Source organism: Leucopleurus acutus (genome assembly GCF_964270905.1).
Source record: "Leucopleurus acutus genome assembly, chromosome: 8".
Lineage (NCBI taxonomy): Eukaryota > Metazoa > Chordata > Mammalia > Artiodactyla > Delphinidae > Leucopleurus > Leucopleurus acutus.
Window position 1 is genome coordinate 19,178,635 of NC_139151.1, and position 19,293 is coordinate 19,197,927.

The window sequence follows — 19,293 nt, forward strand, 5'->3', positions numbered from 1 at the left end:
CTCAGAGAAGTCTTTAGAGGCTGTTTCTTCTCTAATTATTCATCTTTCCCAGACTGGGTTTCTCTAAGCCAGAATCTTCTTAACTTTTACCCAGGCTACAGAAAGAGAGCTAGATTGCTTTCGCTTAGAATCCTGGCTCTACCTTTATTAGTAGATAGACTTTGGGCAAATTAACCTTTCTGTGGTGGTTTTCTTATCTGTGAAGCAGGTAGTAAATAATAATAGTACTTACTTGTGAGGATAAAATGAGTTCATATATGCAAAGCACTCAGCACACCACCTAGGCTGTAAGTGCTCAGTACTGTTAGCTATCACTTCCTCTAAAAATATTTTTTTTTCCTACCAGAGTCAAGTATCAGATCACTAAAAAATTTGCATTTCTAAAGGCAAAATTGTATAAGTTACTTTTGCCTCATCTATTCTTTCAAATCCTAATATTTTGAGGGGATATTTTCCTTCAGTGGTGGTCCTGAGTGAAAAAAAAAATTAAGTCACCTGGAGTCCCAATTTATGTCCCAGTACTTGCTGCATTATACAAGTTTCTATTTGCTTTTCCTGGGTGGCTTTCTGGTTTTTATCCTAAGTCACGTTTTTGGTTTCTGTAGCAAGGCCCCAGCTTTGACACATGTTGAAAAGAAGGTCCCACCTGCCATTTCAGTAAACAAAGGATGTTGCAGCCATAAAGCCATCAGCCACTGTAGCCCCCGCTGGTGTGCCCTGAGGGGAATTCAGGATGGAGGAAAACAGGGTACTGGCCCTAGATAGTTAAGATGCGTATCAGAGGAATAATTTCAGTGAGCCCAGACTTGCATCTTTCCATACCTAGAAAAGGACTAAAATCATCTTGAGATGTCTTTATTTTTAACTAAAGTAGAGTTGATTTACAATACTGTGTTAGTTTCAGGTTTACGACATAGTGATTCAATGGATTGTACTCCATTTAAAGTTATTACTAAATAATGGCTATGTTTCCCTGTGCTGTACAATATATCCTTGTTGCTTATTTATTTTATACATAGTAGTTTGTATCTCTTAATCCCCTTTTTTGCCCCTCTTCTCTTCACTCTCCCCACTAGTAACCACTAGTTTGTTCTCTATATCTGAATCTGTTTCTGTTTTGTTATATTCATTTGTTTTATTTTTTAGATTCCACATGTAAGTGATAATGTAGAGCACTGGTCCCCAACCTTTTTGGCACCGGGGACCAGTTTCATGGAAGACAATTTCTCCACAGATGGGGGTGGGGCTGGTTCAGGCGGTAATACGAGCGATGGGGCGCGATGGGGAGCGGCAGATGAAGCTTCGCTCGCTTGCCCGCCACTCACCTCCTGCTGTAGCCGGGTTCCTAACAGGCCGCGACCGGTTGGGGACCCCTGACGTACAGCATCTGTCTTTGTCTGACTTATTTCATTTTTCACTTAGTTTAGATATGTGATTCTCAGCTGGAGGAGAATTTGCTCCTTAGGAAACATTTGACAATGTCTGGAGACATTTTTAATGGTCCTACAACTTGGCAGGGGAGAGCTACTGGCATCTAATAAGTTGAGCCTCCACAACAAAGAATTATTGGGCCCAATATGTTAATCATGCCAAATGAAACCGGAGGTTTGTCCTAGATACTAATATGTTACCAGTTATATGCATTGTAAATATTTTCTCTCTGTTAATATTTTCATTTTTCCTGTAGTACCTTTTGATGAAGAGAAATTCTTAATTTTAATGTAATTTAAGTTATCAACCTTTTCTTTTATGGACTGTGCTTTTGTCTCTGATTTAAGAAAGCTCCCCTCTGCCCTAAGGAGACGCCCCAATGAAGTGTCTCAAAAGTTTTAAATCTTGCTTTTTTACATTTAAGCCTTTCATTACATTTGTAATGAACTAATTTTTATACTAATTTTAAACTAATTTTATACTAATTTTAAACTAATTTTTATATGAAGAACTGAGGACCGTTTATTAAAAGTCCATCTTATCCCCACTGGGTTACAATGTTGTCAAAAATCAAGTTTACAAAAATGGACTTATTTCTAATTGTCTATTTTTACCTTTCCATCTGGAGGCTAAGGTTGTTTTCACTTTTTTATAAAAGGAAAATTGAATCCCAAGAGTTTATGGTTTTCATGTATTTCATGAAAACAGATTTCAGTAGGTTTTTTTGTTTTTTTAGTGTTTCTCAATATTTTCTAGAGAAACAAAAGGAAGGAAACCTGATGTTATTTTGAATACCAGTGCCCAATACTCAAATTAAAATGAACTCATTAACTTTACTGAAAGTTGTTTCAATTCTCCACAAAATACATTGCCTATAGTACACATTTCAGAAAGGTTGGAAACACATTTGTTTTTCAACCAGCAAAAGAGAGCCTTTTCTGAAACCTTTTTAACACCTATATTTAACCTTACACATCATCTAACTTTTTCATCTAGGGGTTATAACAGAAATACCCATATTCTTTCCTCCATAGTAAGAAAGGCCATTTTCCTAACTGCTGAGAAGCTGGCTCTAAGGACATTCCTGCCTAGATCATTCCTGGAAAGGAATCCATAGCTCCAACAACAGTCACACCTGTTAGTCAGCCTCAGCCATCAGCTTTCAAATCCAGTTGCTCTGAAGCCAGTGGCAAAACTATTTACGGAGTGAAGCAGAGAAGAAATGTAAGTACACATTGCTTTCTTTTCCCTTTTTTCCTTTCCTAACATTTCCCCTTCATTGTCATTTAGCCCACACAAGCTCCACACCAGTATTCAATAACATTGAAATGGGATCATTTCATTAAAACAAACTATACTTTGGAATTGAGGTAAATCAGAGGTAGAAATATAAATTCATTGACTCAGAAAATAATTTAGCATTGGGACAAGAAGATTTCCAGGAGAGGAAATTTTCTCTTTGGGAAAATACTCTGGAAACGATTCCTTTTTTAAACAAGTCAATTATTTGCTACTGCTTGTTATTCTTTCTTTTTTTCCTGAATAGTCTTCAAATGATTATCAACTAACAACGCAATTATTCTGGAGCCTTCAAGTATGGTTTTAAGGACAAATGAGAAGGGGTTTTCTGTAGTGACATTCCATGATAGCTACTTTTTATATTTGATCACCATGAAGATTGCCAACTGATGGCCAAGCAATGACATAGAGTATTCCTTAAATACTCTGGTTGGACAGGGGGTCTCTAGCTGATTACCACATCCAGGACCAAGTGGTAGTTAAACCCAAGGGGGCTAAGAGGATTTACCAGATCTATGGCTCTCAGATTATAACAAATTTATTAGATCTGGAGCCCTGTTTAGAACCATATAGCAGAAAGACACTTAATCAAAACTCAGGGGCCTGTATTTACAAAATGGCTATGCATACCTCTTTCAGATATATGGGTGTAGAAGGTCTCTGGAGGTCTTTTAAGGAAATTTTCATAAACAAGAGTTATAGGTTTCCACCGCATTTAAACACATTAAATAAGCAATTTCCTAAAATGAATGTGCAAAGGCAAACGAGTTGCTCCAGAGACATGGTAAAGACACACGGAAATAGAGCTTTCTGGCAATGTAGAAGTATGCAATGCTGCAAAGAAAGTGGACTGAGAAATCAACTTATTTTGCTATGACCCCCAGGTTGAGGCCAGGAACACACGTTTTGATTGCCCAGGAGGAAAAAAAAAAAAAGTCAAAGCCACAAGCATAAAGAGTCCTACAACCATCAGACATAAACACATAGCCTGCTGAACGTGGAAGATTATGATCACGCTGCCAGTTTACCTGCCAGGGAAAAGAGACCCCCTGAATCTCCAGGTGAAGGAAGTAGCAGCAGTCGTGGTCTAGGCTGCTGAGAATAATCAGGTCTCCCATGGGAGCTGCACCTGCTCTGTACCTATTTCCTTATGCCTCAAGCTGTGCTTCCATGCAGACTAGAAACGCCTGCAGGTGAAGCATCACAATCACATGAGCACAGGAAAGACCACCATCCACATAAAATTCACACTGAAGGTGCTGCCCAAGGGCTAGACCAGGGCAACCAGATAAGCACTACCCTCTAAAAGAGGCCCTTCCCTACCCAGCCTCCACACAGATTTGGACCAAAGTGTGCCAAGTGGATCGTCATTGCGATACATGTGAATAAACGTGAGACAGGGTTTAGCAGTTACAATTTCCATCAAATTGTTGAAAACACGACCCAATTGAGGACACCTTAGCTCTTAATGTGCCATCATAAGCATCTGGCTCAAACTTAAAACCCTATAAAATTTTAGTTTGAACGCCATAAAATCTAAAATGGGAAAACTGGGCAATTGTTGCTCCCCATGCCCAGGTCGGTGTTAGGGCACTTCCCTGAGCACCAGTGAATCCAGGCTCTGGTCCGTTTGGTTAGCTTTACCCGGCAGACCACTCCATTCAGCCTCTGCCTTTCCTTTTCTCAAGGATGATAAATTTTTCGTGTCACTGGACTTGGAAATGGCTCCACCGCCAGGTGGAAAACCCTCTATTACGCGGTCCCTAGACAGGTTCCCCAAATGGGGAGCAGCCTGAACTCGTCTGTGAGGAGTCTTGAGCCGGTGGTGAGTCCTAGAAATGAGCAGGTTTGAGGGACGACGGCAGAGAAGGAGACTTGCGAAAACAGTGTCCACAACCCACACCACCATTTCCTGGGCGTCAACCGCCCAGAACACACCGCTCGGGGGCAGACGCTGACCGTTAGGCGCGGGCGGGGCCTGGGTCACGTGACCGGCGCCGGGTCATATGCCGGCGTATGCGGGAGCACGTAAAGAGCGGCTCGGCCCTCGGCCGCGCGCTTGGCGTGCGCGCGCAGGCCGGGGGCGGAGCGTGTGGGCTGAGCCGCCGCCGCGCGGCGGGGTGGAGGCGGGGCCCTAGCGGGGTGGAGGGCGGAGGCAGGACCACCTCCTCCACCTCCTCCTCCTTCTTCTCTTCCTCCTCCTCCTCCTCCTCCTCCGGCGAGGCTGGGCTGGCCGCGGCGGCGGGAGGCGGGTGACCTGCGGAGGGGCGCCTCGGCCATGACTGCGGAGCTGCAGCAGGACGACGCGGCCGGAGCAGCCGACCGCCACGGCTCGGTGGGCCCCGCGGCGGCGGGCGGGAGCCGGGGGGGGCTGGCTCCGGGTCCCGCGGGAGTAGGGGGTGCGGGCCCGGGGCGGGAGCGGCGCGGGGCGCGGGCGGGCGGGCCTGCGGGGCTCCGGCGCGGGGCCAGGCGGGAGGGGGCTGCGGAGGGCTCCCGGGCCCGGCTGGGGAGAGGGCGGCGCGCCGGCCGGGGTGAGCCCCGGGGCTCGAGGAGGAGGGTGAAGTCTGCAAGGCTCGGTCGCAGAGATTGAGGACTCTCTTCGGTTTCGGGGACGGGCTGAAGTTCGAGGGAGATTAGCTAATTTGGAAAATCAAATGTAAAGGGCTGGACGTGGGCTGTCTGCATCAGGGATCTCTAAGAAGAGCGCTCCTGGCCCCCGACCAAGGGTGAGAAACTTCCGAAAAGGGCAGCTTTGGTGGTTTTTGTTTTTGTTTTCGAATCCGTTTTAGGGCAGTGCTGTTCTAAGAGTCTAAAGCAGACCGAAGTTACCTAAGTTAAAGCCAGGATTTATCTACACCGTGTGAAAGACCAGGGGTCCTTGTTACCACTTCATGCCTTCCACACACACCCCTATTTTTTTAAGCAGAAAGCAGCCTTCCCAATTACTGCATTCATCACTCTAGATTTTTAAGGAAGGGGGAGGAACAGAACAGCGCGATGAATACAAGGTATGCTGATAATGCTTTCCCTTTTCTATTATCTAAGAAGATTGAAATCAATACGAGGATTTCTGGGCTAAGGTGGTGAGAGTAAAAGAATACTGGTTTGAGAGAAAATCAAACGGCTAATGTCTGTGCGAAAAAAAACTTGGGAAGTGGGCAATTTGAGAAAGTCTTCTAATGTTACTTTGGAATGTTATAACTTAAGACTACCCGTCACCCGTCAAGTGCTAAGCTGTTTCAAGACAGAATTGGAATCCTGTACCAAGTATTTAAATGCGAGTTTGGAAGTGAGGAATTTCATAAAATATTTACAGTACAGAGCTGTCAGATACTTCCACGTGAGAAACCTTTTATGCCTTTTTGTTTTTCCTCTTCAGGCACTCGGGAGACCAATAGTGTGTAAAGTGACCGCACTTACTTTTTAAACTCCTGTAGTAAAAGATACCTCTGGGTCGTGGACTCAAAAATGAAAGTAGGCAGATGGTGTTTCATGTGCTGATTTGTAATAGAAAAATTGTTAGGTGTTTACCAATGCCTGTTGGAACCTGAGTCAGGATTTTCTTTGGTTTCAGAGATCAGTTCTATTTGATTTTAGGACAGTGAGTTAAAAACAGGTGGGAAAATCTTAGCTTTGAGACAGTCATGCTGATTTGGAGAAGAGACTATTTTAAGGGAGAGCAAGTCATTTAAATTCGTTGGTTGACACCATGTGCCTTTTGGTCAGCAGCAACTGCATTTACCTCTGCCGCAGTTTGATAGGTGACCATTGTCTCAGCACTCTCTGTTTAAGAGTTCGTATGTGAGGTGTTTGACAAACACTTGTATATAAGTCATAGCTATTTTTGGAAAGATTTGGAACTCCACTGGCTGTGGCGAGCTGGAGGACCCTGATTCCTGGCAACCTGCAGAGTGATGACATTTACTGTTCTTCTCAGTGATTCGCCCCATACAGACAGATGATAAGCTTGGAATGCTTGATAATGTTTGCCCTTTTTGTTTTTGCTAATGTAAAATGCTTGAAGTTAGCAGGCTAGGCTGAAGGAGTCTTATATGAGGAAATTACCTTTCACATCTCAGAGGAAAGATTTTAATATCTTCTTCCTAATCTTCATAAGTTTCATGTTAGAATGGACTCTATTTTGAATTCTCTGAAGCATTCTACATTGCCCTTAAAGGATCTTTCATTGCTGTAATTGAGGGGAGCTTTCCTCCCCTGACACTAAATCTATTTAAAACCTAGAATGCTTCCCTTCCATTATTGGTCATTTGTACATGGAACAGGCAGAACCCATTATAGCCGTCCAAGATTCGAGTGCAAGAAAAATGTAGTACTCTTGAAATATGTTCTCAGTACGTACTCGAGTCTAAAAGAGGGTACTATTTCAATCAATTCTTGGCTTAGATGAAAGCCAGCAGCAATGTTTACTGTTACTGTAGTTTACAACTTGAGGTCAGGTTGGCTCTTAGAAACCTGTGGTCCTTGGCAGCTAAACTAGGGCTCATCACACATTCTGCTAACTGAAGCCCTGTGAAAACCTGTCAGTTTCCGTGAAAATTTAATGCTTTCTTTTGATTTTTTGGCTTTACACCCTCTTTTTTTTTTTTTTTTTTTTTTGCGGTATGCGGGCCTCTCACTGTTGTGGCCTCTCCCGTTGCGGAGCACAGGCTCCGGACACGCAGGCTCAGTGGACGTGGCTCACGGGCCCAGCCACTCCGCGGCATGTGGGATCCACCCGGACCGGGGCACGAACCTGTGTCCCTTGCGTCGGCAGGCGGACTCTCAACCACTGCGCCACCAGGGAAGCCCTTTACACCCTCTTTTACCTTGTCTCATTAATTGTGATTTTTGGAACATCAGTAAGTCAGTGCTTGGTTGGCTTCCACAACTCTCATGCCTCCAGCTACAAACAGTTTATTCACACAGTACTTTTAGTAAATTTATAAAACACATTGACAAGTAACACCTCACCAGGCAAGATCTTCCATGTATTTTGTTTCATCCAAGAAATTTAAAGCAATAGCCAAGTGAAACATTTTTCAAGGAAAATAATGACGCTGATAATAGTAGTAGATAACATTAATTGATCATGTACTGTATGCCACACTCTGTGCTACGAATTTAACATATATTATCTTAGTACTTATGACAACTCCAGGAAATTTTCTTGTTAAATAATTTGCTGAAGGTCACCAAGCTAGTCAATGGTACAGCCAGGATTGAACCCAGGCACTTCTGACTCCACGGAGCCCAGGAAATCCCTGATCCTACTTCTTAGTCAGTGGACCCATTGTTTTGGGTCAGATCCTTTCTATTACTCTCCAGAACTCTCTTCCTGATGTTTTAAACTTTCAGTCCTCCCTGCACTCTTTCTAAATAGATAACCTTCCTTTCTACTTAACTGAGCTTGCTGATACCTTAAGAGCTCTCTGTCTCATATTTGGGTTTTTTTTGCCCCCTCTTCAGCATCCCTTTTTCTCTCAGTGGAAGAGATACCCTTCCCTTCTCCCTTCATTTCTTAGAGATGAATCTAAATCACTGGTGTCTAGAGACCTTTTTGACTGTGACTACTGGGGGAGAATGCTCCAGTAGAAGCCCGGGATGCTGCTAAACATCCTACAGTGTACAGGATAGTCCCCCCTAAACAAAAAGCTGTCTGGCCCAAAATGTCAATAATTTTGAGCTTAAGAAACCCTGATTTAGATGTCTCTCCTCACATGCCTAAGTTTTCTTACATCTTCCTTATCCGAACCTAACCCCCAGGCACCTTCACTGACTTCTGCTCCCTTGCGACTCAGAACATGGTGTGGCATCCACATCACCTAGGAGTTTGTTAGAAATGTAGAAATTTGGGGTGTGCTGTAGCCAGCTTGTACTTGTCCTGCTTCCAGACTTTTTTGACAGTTTATGAAGCACTTTAACATTTATTCTCATTGAATCCATGTAGCAACCCTATGAAGTAAAACTTAGTGCGACTAGGAAGTAGAATTTGCAAAGTGACACAGCTAGTAAGTGCTAAAACGAAAACCCTGGCACAGGCAGTTTTCTCCTAGGATATCAGTATTTTTACTACAACCTCTAGATGAGTTTTGTTAGATGGGCAGGTCACAATAGTTTACATTTAAAAATCACTTTTTCATTTTAGTAACAATTACTGTATGCATTACTTCACTTCATAGTCACACCAGTGCTGTCAAGGCTTATGGTATACTTTAGTTTCCAGGTGTGGAAATTGATGCTCAAGAAAGTTGAAATTTGCCTAGAGGCTAATGTGTGCTAAGAATCTGGGCTACTTAGTGCTATTTCCACCATCAAGGCTTTATAATAAAAAGGGAGGTCAAAATACCAGACATTCAAAGGCAAATTAAAGATCTGCGTGAATAGGTGCTGGCAGCTGCTGCGTGATGGTTGGTAGTCAGGTTAGACTTGAGATGCCCTAAACAAATATGTCCTTTTTCAGTATTCCAGCCCAAGTTAGTACTTTCCTGGTGTCTTTTTTCTTCGTGTGTGTGTGTGTGTGTGTGTGTGTGTGTGTGTACGTGCGTGCGCGCGATTGTGCAAAGGTTTCCCTTTTTATTCAGTTGAATAAATTCATATAAAACTAACTTTTAAAGTGTACATTTAGTATATTCACAGTATTGCACAACCACCATTTCTGTCTAGTTCCAAAATATTTTTAACACCCCAAAAGAAAACCCACTAAGCTGTCACTCCCTATTCCCGCTCCCCCTGGCAACACCAGTCTGCTTTCTGTCTCTGCATTTACCTGTTCTGGATGTTTCATGTAAATGGAATTGTATAGTACGTGACCTTTTGTGTCTGGCTTCTTTGACTTAGTTTAATGTTTTCGAGGTTCATCCAAGTTATAGCATGTATCAGTACTTCATTCCTTTCAATAATGGCTAATATTCAACTCTATGTATCTATTACATCTTGTCTGTTTTCCCATTGGTGGACATTTGAGTTGTTCCTACCTTTTGTTTTTTATGAATAGTCCTTCTGTGAACATTCACGTACGAATATTTTGAGTACCTGCTTCCAATTATTTTGGATATATACCTAAAAGTAGAATTGCTGGATTATAGGGTAATTCTATGTTTAATATTTTGAGGAACTGCCACACTTTTCCACAGCAGCTGTACCGTTTTACATTCCCACCAGCAATGCACAAGGGTTCCAGTTTCTCCACATCCTGCCCAAACACTTGTTATTGTACATTTTTGCTTTTTTTTTTAACATCTTTATTAGAGTATAATTGCTTTACAATGGTGTGTTAGCTTCTGCTTTATAACAAAGTGAATCAGCTCTGTACATATACATATATCCCCATATCTCCTCCCTCTTGTGTCTCCCTCCCACCCTCCCTTCCCCCACCCCTCTAGGTGGTCACAAAGCACTGAGCTGATCTCCCTGTGCTATGTGGCTGCTTCCCACTAGCTATCTGTTTTACATTTGGTAGTATATATAAGTCCATGCCACTCTCTCACTTCCTCATTTAGTTTTGATTTGCATTTTCCCAATGGCTAATGTTGTTAAGCATCTTTTCTTATGCTTATTGGCCATTTGTATCTCTTCTTTGGAGAAATGGCTGTTCAGGTCCTCTGCTCCTTTTTGAATTGGGTTTGTTTGTCTTTGGTGGTTTGAATTGTAAGAATTTTAATATAATCTGGATGCTAGACCCTTATCAGATTTATGATTCGAAAATATTTTCTCCTATCCTGTAGGTTGTCATTTCACTTTCTTGATAACGTCCTTGGATGCACAAAAGTTTTTAATTTTGATGAAGTGCCACTTACCTATTTTTTTTTCTGTTGCTTGTGCTTTTGGTATAATATAAAAAGAATCCATGCCAAATTCAAGATAATGAAGATTTACCTTTAACTTTCTTCTAAGAGTTTTATAGTTTTAGCTCTTATATTTAGGTTGTTAATCCGTTTTGAGTAAGTTTTTGAATATTGTGTGAAGTAGGGGTCAAACTTTACTCTTTTGGAAATGGATATCTAGTTGTCCTAGCACCATTTTTGTTTGTGGTGTGTGTCAATTTAAGGTGTACATCATGTTACTTTGGAAAATTTGTATATTATCATATGTTTGCTCCTGTAATGATATTTATCATATAATATACTTATAGTGCAATATTATTGTCTACATTCAATAAACTGTACATTAAATCTCTGTGACTATTTTAGTACTTGTTACAAGTTTGTACTCTTAAACACCATCAATCTTATACCTACAGCACCCCCAGTACCATTTTTTGAAGAGAATATTTTTTCCCCATCAAATGGTTTTGACACCCTTGTCAAGAATCAGTTGACCATAGATGTATAGTTTTTTTTCTGGACTCCCACTTCTTATTCATTTGTCCATATGCCTGTCCTTATGCCAGTACTACACTGTCACGATTACTGTAGTTTTGTAGTAGGTTTTGAAATCTTAAAGTGTGAGTCCTCTAACTTTGTTCTTTTTCAGTATTGTTTTGGCTCTTCAGGGTCCATTGAAATTCCATATGAATTTGAGGATCAGCTTTTCCATTTCTGCAAAAAAGGTCATTGGAATTTTGATAGGGATTACACTGAATTTGTAGATCACTTTGGGTAGTATTGATATCTTACCAGTATTAAATCTTTGTAATGATTAGTTTTATGTGTCAGCTTGACTAGACCAGAAGGTGCCCAGACATTTAGTCAAACATTATTCTGGGTATGTCTTCGAGGGTGCTTCTGGATGACATCAGTGTTTGAATTGGTAGGCTGAGTAAAGCTGATTGCCCTCCCTAGTGTCTGTGGGCCTTACCCCTTCAGTTGAAAACCTGAATAGAACAAAAAGGCTGAGTAAGAGGAAACTTTACCCACCTGACTGGGTGCAGGTCTTCTCCTGCCCTCAGACTGGAACTTATATCATCAGCTCTCCTGGTTTTCAGGCTTTCCAGATCTGACTGGAATGACACCCTTGGCTGGTTCTCCAACTTGCCAACTGCAGATCTTGGGACTTCTCAGCTTCCATAATCCCAAGAGCCAATTTCTAATAATAAATTTCTTAATTCATACGCACAGGAAACTAGGAATACAGGGTCTCTTCATGTGCTTGCACACACATGTGCCCTATTGGTTCTGTTTTTCTGGAGAACTCTGACTGATACAGTCTTCCAATCCATGAACTTGGATGTTTTTCCATTTATTAAGGTTTCCTTTAAGTTCTTTCTCAGTGTTATGTAGTTTTTAGTGTACAAGTCTTTCACCTTCTTGGTTAAATTTATTCCTAGGTATTTTATGCTTTTGGATATTATTGTAAGTGTAATTGTTTTCTAAATTTCCTTTTCAGATTGTTCATTGCTGCTGTATAGAAACACAACTGATTTTTGCCTGTTGATCCTGTACTCTGCAACTTTGCTGAATTTATTTATTAGCTCTAGTGACTTTTTTGTGGATTCTCTGGAATTTTACATATCATGTCATCTGTGAATAGAGATAGTTTTACTTTCTCCTTTCCAGTATGGGTGTCTTTTATTTATTTTTCTTGCCTAATTGCTCTGGCTAGAACCTCTAGTATAATGTTGAATAACATTGGTGAAAGTGGGCTTCTTTGTATTCATACTGATTTTAGGGGGAACTCTTTCAGTCTTTCACCATTGTGAATGATGTTAACTGCGAGTTTTTTTAAATAAAGGCTCTTTATCACGTTGAGGAAATGACCTTCTCTTCCTAGTATCCTGATTGTTTTTATCATCAAAGGGTGTTGGATTTTTTCTGCATTGACCAAGATAACTGTGTTTTTATCCCCTTCATTCTGTTAGTGTGGCATATTACATTGGTTGGTTTTTACTGGTTTCCTTTCATGTCTTCATCGGTCATGTTTTCTTAGGCATCCATTTTCAAATATTTGGCTAAGCTTTATCTCTTCATTCTTTGAGATGTGCAGAGTATACTCTACCTTTCCATTTCTCCTGCCAGCTTCCTACCTCTGTCATCACACTTGGTTTATTCAGTACCCCTATAACTCATGGTTAAGCTTTCTTTCCCTAGTCTCATCCCACTTTAAACTAGTTGTTGACATGTGCTAGATGAATCCCCTTAAAGTACCTTTTTTACCCCTCATATTTCTTGCCTGCTGAGGAACCTGTAATAATTTTTTATTGTTCATTAGATCAAGTCTAAACTCATCCTGACATTTAGAACCCTTCATAATCCAATCCCACATCACCTCTCTGGTCCCTGTTATTTACCTTAAATGGAAACTACACACTGAGGCCCATCTAATAATAACTTAAAATTTTACTGTTAGATTTCTAAAATTATAACCATGTAAACTTGCTTTCTTATATCTTTTCCCATATTTTCTTAGTTTCTCAATAAACCTTAGCTGTAGATTGCTGAATGACATTTTCTTTAATTTTTGAAGATACATTTCATAAGACCTTATTGTAACAGTTTCCTGGCCTCGTTTCTTGTATTTAGTTGGGGCACATATGTATTTAAAGAAGTGAAAAAAATATTGTCTTAATGTATTCAAAAGTAAGAAAAAAACAAGGTGCAAGACATGATATATAGTATGAAAGAATATATTTGTGTGCATAGACCATTTCTGGAAAGATATGTCAGAAACTATTAATAGTGATTACTCCTGGGAAATGGGACTGGATGGGAGGAAGAGGGAAATTTCCCTTTCATTTTATATCTTTTTGTGCTGTTAGAATTTCCTACTCAGTGAATGTGAAAAAAAAAAAAAGATGAAAAAATTTGAGTAAATAATGATCAGTTCTTTTTTTTCTTGCTTTTAATTTTAGTTTAAACCCCACTATACCATTTAGAATTAGCTTTTAAAAACTTTTAATGCTTTTTAAAAACTTTAAGCCAGTTGATGAACTGAAACAGTGATTTTCATCATGTACCTAATTTTTTGCACCATTAAAATAAGTTATCAAGTAGCCCATTTTGGGAGATTTAGTTTCATCCACTAAAGAAATGCTATTTGTCAATTGTAGAGTCATAAGGCACTTTAGATTTCTACGTTATGAGTAAATTGGACCAACATGGAGTTGTTGCTGGGAGAAAAACTGAAAAAATACCAGGGCTTTTGTGGACTTGTTCCTTGTTTCGTGGAAGTTGGAAAGGTTAGTGACAGTCTCAGACTGTTGTTAAGACCCTGTTGTATAAGTTGGGTTTCTGGAGTTGCTGCTGTATATTTTCTTTGACTCCTAAAGTTATTCCTTTGCTTTCCTTGGGTATTTAAGTTTTATTTTAAAATTAGAAAACCAGATCTTTAACTTTGGAGGGAATTTTATTAGGCACACCTTGGTAGTTCTTTGGAGTAAAGTGACATTTATCAATTATGTACTTAGTTTTAAATTTAGAAATGGCTTTGTAAAAAGAGACAGTTGAGATCAGGAAATGTGTGCATGAGAATGATGAAAATAGCATCCCTGTTTGAAGGAATGGAATAATCTAGAAATTATAATAAGAAATAACTGTAGCATCACAGTGCTAAACTGGGTATTTGAAGATTGTGAGATTAGTAATCTCACTAATTTGCTGATCAAAGAGTTTTAGTTTAGTTGCAGTAGGATTAGGACTATAAAACTTCATAGTTTAATGTTTCACTGGGTGACTAATCCTGTTTATTGCTGACTAGAAGGTGAGTTATTGTCTTTGCTTTAAGAAAACCTCAGTCCTGAGAAGTTTTGCACCAAAACCACGGAGTAGTTGAGGTCGGAAAGCTTGAGTTCCTTCTTTCTAGAGATTTCTGTGTGCCTGTCTTTTTTCACTGCCTCTGGGCAAGAAAAGAGAGTACTCTTTGTTTTATGAAAATAATGTGTATTTAGCTATAGGGAAGTGCAAACATGTTGGCTCTTGCCAGTTATTTGACCTCATTATGACTGGAGCACAGGCTTTGTCTTGTCTCATGTTGGGTGTGTACTTTATGTGTAGCATCATAGTTAGGGTGAAGTTAATATTTAAATCAGCTTCCTGTAAAGTTCCAGAAGAAACTGTGAGTTAGTAATACCGTAGGATCCTAATGAGCTTAGCTTGTCTGTTGTGGTAAAATTAACATGTCATATATAGTACTGATTGCGTTGTCTGTGTGAGAATTTAGGTTTACCTAAATATTTATAAGACTGAGTCATGTCATAGCAGTTGTTCATGTGTATCGCTAGCATAGCTTAATCCTTGTGAAACTTGTTATTCAGACTCTTAAGTTATTTTTGATTAATTTTTTAATTCAAGACACTTGATGACAAAATAGGTTTTGTAAACCTTAGTTTTCTAATTTGCACAATGAAGATAATGATTCTTAACTTTTTTAGGGTTGTTCCAAGGATTTCATGTGTGTGTGAGGCATCTAAGGTTCCTGACAGAAAGGCGTTCAGTAAGTGTTAGTCACAGTTGTTAATAGCACTGTCCTATGGCTAATCCAAATCAGCTAGTGTGTTGTGTGATTCTTGCCTTTACAGAGGCAGGAATTTCACTTAAAACAGTTAGGAAGCCACATGGTGAGAAACACCAGGTAAAGCCAGTAAGTCCTATTCCTTTGCAGGCTCCTTCGTTCCCTCAACATGGGAGGGGGAGAGGATAGTGAGGGACCAGAGTTCTTGAAGGAGGTAAGATGAATATAATGTTCTTGACACTGTACAAAATGATTTTATGTAGCTGTCATCTCTGCCCAGTAGCTTTTAAAAAAGGGGAACGAAGAGTTTATTTTCCTTTCCTGAGTGTATTACTCTAGATGTGTTAATGTCCACTGCTACCTGTTACAAAGTGGAGACAGAGGAGTGGGACTTTAACCCACAGCCAAATGTAATGGTTAGTAAATTATTTATCATTTCCATACCGTATTTCATTGATTAGCATTTATTTGGCATTCTGAGATCTCTGAAATTGAGATGGTCCTTACATTTACTATCACCCAAGCAGCACATGTGGTGTAGTTACCCCCGTCTGCACATGTGTGGGCTTAGTCATAGCTGTTCCTGCCGTCATGGCAGTCGGGTTATATGCACTCTTGGTACCGCGGGGTTAGTTTACTTGCCATTTAAAAGGGCTTTAAAAAGATTGAAAAAACTATGAAGAAAGGCATAGAAAGAGAACAGCAGGGTACAGATTTGATTTCATGTGAAGTAAAATATTTGTCATTGGAGGAATGATTGCAGTTTCAAATTTTCTTGCAAAGCTACAATCAAGTGCATTATGGGACCTCAGAAAGGAAGATACTATAGGTGTTTTAAGCTTTTTTTTGTTTTTGCTGAGAAATATGCCAAAGAATTATCTATTGCATGCCAGGCAGTGCACCTGGAAGTAGGGTGAATTGCTCTATTTCTCAACATAAATGAGACATTTTGGAGCTACAAGAAGCTGATGTGACCAGTTCATGTGTCTCCTAGGACTGTCATGAAGGACTTCGTCACACTTCACTGTCATGAAGGCATTTAAGTGGCAGCCGTTTTTGTCTTTGGTGGTGCATAAAATAATGGTGCTTTTTATAACTGGTGGTACCTTAGATTCCGTCCATTATAGTGTTTACCTCTCTACTTCCTGATGATAGCTTATTTGGAACTGATTGTACTACTAAGTAATCAAAATTGTGATTATATAAGGGTAGCTAAAATAGGAAACTTGTTAAGATGCAGAGATCAAGGTCAAAATATAAGAATAAAATGTTTGCATTGTTTTGCATTAAATAGGTATTCTTGCCTGTTTTCTTTGTTTTCTCAGATACAGCATGGCATAGAGGTTAGAGTGCAGACTCTGGAGTCAGGCAGCCTGGGGTCAAATCCCAGCTCCACCCCTTACTAGCAATAACTTTGTGTAAGTTACTTAACATCTCTATGCCTCAGTTTTCTGTCAAATGGGCGCAGTGTCTATCTCACAGGTTTGTTATGAGGGTTAAATGAGTTAATACATATGAAGTGTTTTGAACAGCACCTGGCTAAAAGTAAGCAGTGGGTGTGAGCTATTATTTTAACTGGGATTGTCTTCTGTGACTCCTGCATCAGTTGGTACACAGAGTAATTTGAGGTGAAGATGTGATTGTCTATCCCACTCTTACCTTCTTGGTTCCAGTTCAGGGCTGATATGCTACCCATTTCCTCTTCGTTTTATTCCACCCTTTTTTGGGTACATTGATTTGGATTTTTTAGAAAATTGGTTATGATTGACCTATATAGATTCACACACTTACACAATACGATCAGTGGAATTAGAATTTGTTTGGAAACAAACTTTTTAATACTTTATTTTTCTAAAAATCATATGCTGTGTTTTCAGTGTTTTCCAAGGTTAAATCTGGATACCTCTTAGTGTGAGAGTCACTCTAGCAGTGCCCAGGCGGTGACTAGCTTTGACAGACTCACACCCTCCAGGGCTGCTGGGCTCAGCAGGGTAGGGTTCCATTTCTAGCCTATGACGATGACCTGTGACTAGAACAGAAAGACTGTTGATGCTTTTCCAAGGACTGTACAGGGGTGTTTCAGTTCGTTATTTCTAGTGGTGTGCTGCTTGAGTGTTGCATTGGGCCCTCAGCTGTTGAAGAACAGAGGATACTGTTTCTGTTACAGCTGGCAGTGAACTAGACTGCCTACTGCCTCTTGGAGACATAGTACTAACTGAAAGACAGTTAATGGTCAAGCATCAAGTATTGAATTGGGGCTTCATTCTAGTACAATGTTAAGAATAAATTAGATTTCTTCTCGCTGGATTAAATTTGAGCTATTTCGTTTTCAGTATTCATCTGTAAGATCACTGTGTCTTCACTTGGGCCAGCCAATTGTTTAAATTGTTGAAAAGCTTACTTGTAAATAGGTGTTTTGTGTTAACTTGTCTGTGTTAACTTGTCAGTTGAAGACTTTAAGGCTGAAAAGGGTTATAAACTGATCTTGTAGCTGGAAGTTAATAAGACAGGTTTTTCCATGATTCAGATTAATGAAGAGAAAACATTCCATACTTTATTCCCTCTGCAATTGTATTTATAATTCAGAGAATTTTAGCTTTATCTATACATTTTTTTAAGCAATCAAACCTAAAGTTTCAAATGTAACATTGGTGATATTGTTTGTTAATTACATGATTGGAAACTTAATGTCAGTGAAAAATGACACACACAAATGGCATGTGCAGTGAAGCTTAAAATAGCACATCTTCACATCCATGCAAATTCCCTGGACTCCTCATAATGACCTACTTACGTACTGCTCACAGAGAGAAACCTGAGGCACTTGAAGCATCCATTAAAGCTGGAATATTACATTTAAATGTTTTATGTATTTGTAGTTTTGCTGTTTACTCATGTTTCATCCACAAATGCCAAAAGCATTTTCCATGATTAAGCTTTTAAAAGAGCAATACATTTGGCATTTCAGAATGTGTCTGACAGTCAAGTACCTTGTTCCTTGGAGCTTGTTGGTTTTTTAAAGTAAACAACGCAAGTCTCAAGCCTGTTTACCCAAGATGCTGGTGTCTATTCTTTAAACGTGTCCAGGTTTACTTTCCGATTGACACGTGTGTGTGTGTTCTTTCTGTTTCTCAAATACAGAGCTGCCAAATGCTGTTAAATCAACTGAGGGAGATCACAGGCATTCAGGACCCTTCTTTTCTTCACGAAGCTCTGAAGGTTAGTCTCAAGGCCTCTATTCAACAGGTTTTAAAGCTGTTGTTCATATCATAGTTATGTCAGTTCAAGCTATATTTATGCCAAGATGAATGTGCATACGTATAGGATGGAAGTTCTAAAGGTCAAATGACCCAGTATCTTCAACATGTAAATTATAAGAGCAGGAAAAAGTTGAGGAGGGGAGAGACTCATAGTGCGGGGGGAAACCTACAGAGATTTAAGGTACCTATCAACTAACTGCACCGTATGGACCTTTTGTGGATCCTGATTCGAACTAAAAAGTATTTGAGTCAGGGAAATTTGAACTGGTTATTTGTGTGAGGATAGCATTATGGGTTATATTTTTTTAAAAAGATACATTCTGAAATGTTGACTGATGGGATGATAAGACACTTAGAGTTTGCTTCAGAGTATCTGGGGGAGGAGAGGCAGAATAGGTAAAATAAGACTGACCAGGGCTCGGTAATTATCGAAGCTGAGTGATGGGCACATGGGGTTCAATTATACATTCCCTCTCCTGTTGTGTATGTTAGAATTTTTTCCTAAGAAAAGTTTAAAAAGTTAAAATGAAATAGAAGTGTGGTCATCACTTCATCACTATAGAATATGATAACTGGCACCTTTACCGTAGGGGCTGACTTCACTTAGAATCTCTGTGTTAATTGCCAGCCCCCTTCTTGATACATCATGCCGTAGCTATTCTGTGAAATCAGGTGGCACAGTATCCAAAGCAGTGAGATTTCATTCTCGTTTGCATGTTGTGGGAAATCAGAGCATGGCAACTCCCTTCCTGTAACTAGGAGTTTAATGGCAGTGCTTTAAGCATAATAGACTTACTATCCTCCACTGTACTCTGTTTCCTCCTTTATACCCTAGAATTATGCCTAGACTTATTCAGTATGTCACCAGGGTAGTAAGAGTTATAACCCCCAGACTAACTTGCTGCTTATTTTAAATGCT

At 39.9% G+C, this 19,293-nt stretch overlaps 1 protein-coding gene across 5 annotated transcripts in view; it reads left to right on the top strand.

The window, feature by feature from the left end:
* The first annotated feature begins 4,985 nt into the window (after positions 1-4,985).
* USP28 (ubiquitin specific peptidase 28) overlaps positions 4,986-19,293 on the top strand; it is a 57,009-nt gene continuing 42,701 nt past the window's right edge. For 4 of the 5 annotated variants that reach the window (XM_082844503.1, XM_082844499.1, XM_082844504.1 and 1 more), the window contains exons 1-2: positions 4,986-5,065; positions 18,256-18,333. In XM_082844503.1, coding sequence (XP_082700629.1) covers positions 5,009-5,065; positions 18,256-18,333 — 135 coding nt within the window. In that variant the 5' untranslated portion in view covers positions 4,986-5,008. Of the gene's footprint in view, positions 5,066-15,269; positions 15,329-16,439; positions 16,533-18,255; positions 18,334-19,293 lie in introns of those variants that run through there. The other variant, XM_082844501.1, reaches the window with a different exon arrangement.